A 4,628-nucleotide genomic window follows, 5' to 3' on the forward strand; every position below is an offset into this window, starting at 1 on the left:
TTTATGGCCACGTAGTATTCCACTGTGTAAATGTGCCACAGCTTTTTTATCCACTCACCTGCTTATGGGCACTTGGGTTGTTTCTAGATCTTGGCTATTGTAAATAATGCTGCTAAGAACATAGGGGTGAATATATTCTTTCAAATTGATATTTCGAGATTCTTCAGATATGTTCCCAAAAGCGGGATCACAGGCTCAAAAGGCAGCTCCATTTTTAATTTTTTGAGACAACTCTATATTGTTTTCTAGAGTGGCTGCACCGTTTTGCATTCCCCCCAACAGTGCACTAAGGCTCCCTTTTCTCCGTATCATTGTCAGCACTTGTTGTTTGTTAATTTATTGATGGTAACCATTCTGGCAGGTGTGAGGTGATATCTCACTGATTTAAAATATATATATCTTTATTGATTTCAGAAAGAGGAAGGGAGAGGGAGAGAGATAGAAACATCAATGATGAGGGAGCCATTGATCAGCTGCCTCCTGCACGCCCCCGACTGGGGATCGAGCCCGCAACCCGGGCATGTGCCCTGACTGGGAATCAAACTGAGATCTGGATCCTAGGTGGATGCTCAACTGCTGAACCACGCCTGGCTGGGCTAAAATTCATCTCTTGATAGCAGACTCCTGTGTGCAGGGAGTGCCTGGGACTTGTGTGGTCAATGACAGGCTGACGCGGCCACACTACGCCCTTACTGTCCACAGGCCTGGAGATGTTCTTCAATAGACTATTTACAAGGCCTGGTGATGTCTGAGTCCTTGTGGTCACAGGCCCTGGCGGGACAAGGTTCTACTGAAGGGACAAAGAGAAAGAAACAGAGAGGATGACCCAGCTGAGGAGTGAGCAGGTCAAAGCCCATGATGCATTGGGCACTGACTAGCCACAGGCCCTGACCGTGCCCAGTCCTCACAGCCTCTCCTGTACCCACCTGCAACAGACTCAGCACAGCAAACACACAGGTTCTGGAGTTTTTGGTTCTTCCATTTATTTTGTCCCAAATTTTAGGATATTGTCCTTTAATTGATCCATAAGCCCTTCATGGCAAGAAGTGAAAAAACAAATTCCCCTCCAGACCTTTAGTTCCATAAAGCAGTAAGAAGCTGCAGCTCAGTCACCACGAAGTGAAGACTGGGATGGGGAGGGCCCAGCCTCGCCTCTGCTGGACAGAAAAGTGTGGGGAGGGGCGTGGGGGGCAGGGGTGGGCCAGCTTCCCACCGCCTCACATTATGCTGACAGGAGCACACACACACTCAGGTGATCTTTGCAGAGGTTCTTGAGTCACAAAATGGGAGTGGGAACAAATCTCGCATCACTCAGTCCCTCACAAGGCACACGCCTAACGCTGTGGAAGAAAGTAATCGTGAACAAATTCAGGTCAGTGGCTGTAAGTGGTGACATTCTCAACAGCCCACCACATGCTCAATATTTCCCAAAGAATCCATCACCCAGTCCTGTCCCCTTTGCCCCAACCCCTCCTCACATAGGGGTCGCACCTATAGAAGCCCTGAGATGTAAATCAGAGCCTGGGGTAGAACAAAAGAGTATGTGGTCTCTAGGAAAGGAGACTAAAGGAGGAACTATGAGTGGGTTAGGTCTCCCTTGGGCTCCCATCTGCACTGTCACAGGGTCTCAGGGGTCACCCCCCTCCATACTCACTGGCAGCCAGTGCATAAATCTCTCTTTTTCCACCTGTGGGAAGAAAACATCCTGTGAGAAAACAGGGACGAGGCAGGGTCAGGAGGTCCTAAAGGAACTTCTAGTCCTGGACCCCAGAGAAGCTTCCAGAACTGTGACTACAGACCCAGGGCAGGATCAGGAAACCTGAGGAAAATATATGTGCAGGGACTGGACCAACTGCCCTCCTGGAGGTCTGTCCTCAGCAGGGACTTTCCATTCTGACCCGGGACTGTTGGGAACCAGGTCCCCATCACTAGAATCATCAAGGTCATAAATTTGCCCCTCATTTTCACACGTGCCTTACTAAAGAGTAAGTGTTAGCACACAGTGCCCCAGGCTGGGCCATCACACATGTGGGGATGGCACTTGCCATTAATGAAGCGGAGCACACTTCTACCTGGGCTTGAAACCCCCACTGGGACAAGAAACTCAGACCCCAGTCCTTGCCTACCTGAGCGCTTCCTCCTGAACATCACAGCTGCAGCAGCCACAGTTCCACAGATCACAGCCCCAAGGAAGAACAGGACAACAGTGATGACCACATTGGGGATGGTGGCCTGAGGAGCTGGCTCTGGGAAGGGAAGGGGAGGTGAGGGCCCTGATCCCCAGGCCTCAACCCTGGGGAAGTCCTCCAGCACTTCCCCAAGAAGAGCTCTGTGTCCATGTCCCCTCCTTACCCCAACTCAGGGTCACAGGCTCGGGCAGCCCCTCGTGCCGCACATGGCAGGTGTAACTCTGCTCCTCTCCAGCGGGCACTGCCACAGCCGCCCACTTCTGGAAGGTCCCATCCCCTGCAGGCCTGGTCTCCACAACCTCCATGTCCTGGGACTGGTCCTCCCCATCACGCAGCCAGGTCAAGGTGATCTCCGCAGGGTAGAAGCCGAGGGCCCAGCACTTCAGGGTGACCTTATTGTCAGAGATGGGGTGGTGGGTCACATGTGTCTTTGGCGGGTCTAAAGAGAAGGGTGAGAAAATTCAGGAACTTTGCATTGTCAGGGGACACTCAGCAGCGCCGATGTGATCATCTTGAGAATGGACAGGACAACGGGTGGGGGAAGGGATCCCACAACCCAGACACCTGCCTGGACTTAGGCATCTGGGGATGATCTCCTAGCCTTTGGAAAGTTCTAGAATCAGAGTGACAGCCCCGGGTAGAAGGGAATTCTCTGAGGGGGAGAAACAAATTCTGGTCCTGACCTGTGTGCAGGCCAAGTGAGTGAGAAAAGTCAGCGTCAGACCTCAAATACGCTGGGTGAGGGGCTGCGAACAGGGCCTGAGAGACCAGTCCCCCATGGGTCCCAGAGCCACTGCCAGGGTCAAGGGGAACCGATGGGTTATTTCAGGGCGGTTGGTCTCCCCTCCACTCCAGGAGAGACTGCACCCCTAACTGTGCCTGAGAGAAGGGTGGGAGTCACTTCTGGTCCTGGATCTGAAAACCCAGGTGGACTCAGTCTTCTGACTCAAAGCAGGGGTACCTGACCCGATCCCATTTCCTGGCTCCCCGTAGGAAGCCCAGGCCGAGGGGAGCTGAGGGAGGCCCCTTGGCCCCTGGTACCCGCGCGCTGCAGAGTCTCCTTCCCCATTTCCAGGAATCTCTGGAGCATCTGCAGGCACAAGCCCTGCAGTCGGCTCCTGATGGCATCAGCCTCGCCCGCCGCCTCCCACTTGCGCTGGGTGATCTGCGCCGCCCGGTCGGCGGAGGTCCAGGAGCGCAGGTCATCGTTCAGCGCGATGTAGTCGGTGCCGTCGTAGGCTTGTTGGAAATAGCCAAGAAGGAGGCGCCCATCCGGTCCCATTTCACAGCCCCACATGGCCTGGAAGGTATGAGACCCTGACCCCGCCCCCGAAACCCGGGGATTAAGCCAAAACTGAAAGTGCAACTGGCCACAGTCCCCGCGGGCGCCTCCCGGGTGGGGGCTGGGCAGGTGCCCCTGCTCCGGGGCGGAGCTCGCGCCCGGCCTCGGGGCGCCCCCGGCCGTGGGCGGCTCACCGTCGCGGCTCTGGTTGTAGTAGTCGATGAACGTCTGCAGGTTCACGCGGGACGCCCGCGCCGAGGCCCGCGCGTTCCGGGTGCTCAGCTCCCAGTAGCCGGGCTCCTCCAGCTCCACCAGCTCCATCCACCCCGCCCGCGGCTCCGCCCTCTGGCTCCTGGAGTCGCTGTCGAACCGCTCGAACTGGGTGTCGTCCACGTAGCCGACTTCGAGGTACCGGGGCTCCCCGCGGCCCGGCCGGGACACGGCGGTGTGGAAGTAGACCAGGGAGTGGGAGCCTGGGGGGAAGGCGGGCTGAGACCGGGGACCCTCCTCCCCGCGCGGGACCTGGGGCCGCGGTGGGTGGGACCAGAGGGGAAGGGTCAGGGGGCCCGGGAGACGGAAAAGGGGCGAATGCACAGAGAAGGGAGGGATTGGGACCGGGCAGGGTGGCAGCGGGGTGGTGGAGACGCGCCTTCCCCGGGGTCCCGCGCCCCCGCCGGGTCCCGCCGCTCCTCCCCGCAGAGGCCGGTCCCTCCCGACCCCGCACTCACCCGCCCCGGGCTGGGTCCTAACCAGGGTCGGCCAGAGCAGCAAGAGGAGGGTTGGGGGCCTCATGACCCAAAGCCTCCGAAACAGAGACTGAGACTCGGGGACAGGGCGGGAGCGGCGGTGACGCTGATTGGCTTCTGTGGAAGCCAGACACCAATGGGAGCGAGAGCCGTGGGCTGTCATCGGTGTGCAGGAGAAAAGGGTTCTGCGAGGGAGAAAGGGAACCGCCCGAAGCCTGAGCAGGAAGCTAAAGTGAGTGCTTTTAGACCTTTCATATACAGAGTTTCTAAACTTTGTCAGAGCACTGCAGTCAGAGTTACAAGCTGCTAATCTCTGCTTCCCACACTGTATAAGTGTGATTCTGGATTGTCACATTGTAAAAGGAGCCTCATTCCACAGCCTGGAGTCTGTCTGTGTGAGTCCCCCACATG

General features: G+C 56.9%; 1 protein-coding gene across 4 annotated transcripts; it reads right to left on the reverse strand.

Annotated features, from left to right (window-relative positions):
* Window positions 1-581: 581 nt before the first annotated feature.
* LOC107525813 (saoe class I histocompatibility antigen, A alpha chain-like) lies at window positions 582-4,289 on the reverse strand. 4 transcript variants are annotated; one of them, XR_015714555.1, is made up of 8 exons: window positions 4,200-4,289; window positions 3,666-3,944; window positions 3,231-3,506; window positions 2,353-2,628; window positions 2,127-2,246; window positions 1,655-1,687; window positions 927-1,340; window positions 582-787 (listed from the first exon to the last, which is right to left on the reverse strand). XR_015714555.1 is itself a non-coding variant. In XM_016198041.2 (7 exons), the coding sequence occupies exons 1-7, from the start codon at window positions 4,261-4,263 to the stop codon at window positions 1,312-1,314; spliced, it is 1,077 nt and encodes a 358-aa protein (XP_016053527.2). In that variant the 5' UTR covers window positions 4,264-4,289; the 3' UTR covers window positions 582-1,311. The 4 variants fall into 4 exon arrangements, 2 of the variants coding, with proteins under 2 accessions (XP_016053527.2, XP_087673575.1); XR_015714554.1 differs by having other exon boundaries at window positions 582-790; XM_016198041.2 differs by having other exon boundaries at window positions 582-1,340.
* Between the last annotated feature and the right edge of the window lie 339 nt (window positions 4,290-4,628).

The sequence above is a fragment of the Miniopterus natalensis genome, chromosome 5, assembly GCF_054644295.1.
Source record: "Miniopterus natalensis isolate mMinNat1 chromosome 5, mMinNat1.hap1, whole genome shotgun sequence".
In the NCBI taxonomy this organism is placed as follows: domain Eukaryota; kingdom Metazoa; phylum Chordata; class Mammalia; order Chiroptera; family Miniopteridae; genus Miniopterus; species Miniopterus natalensis.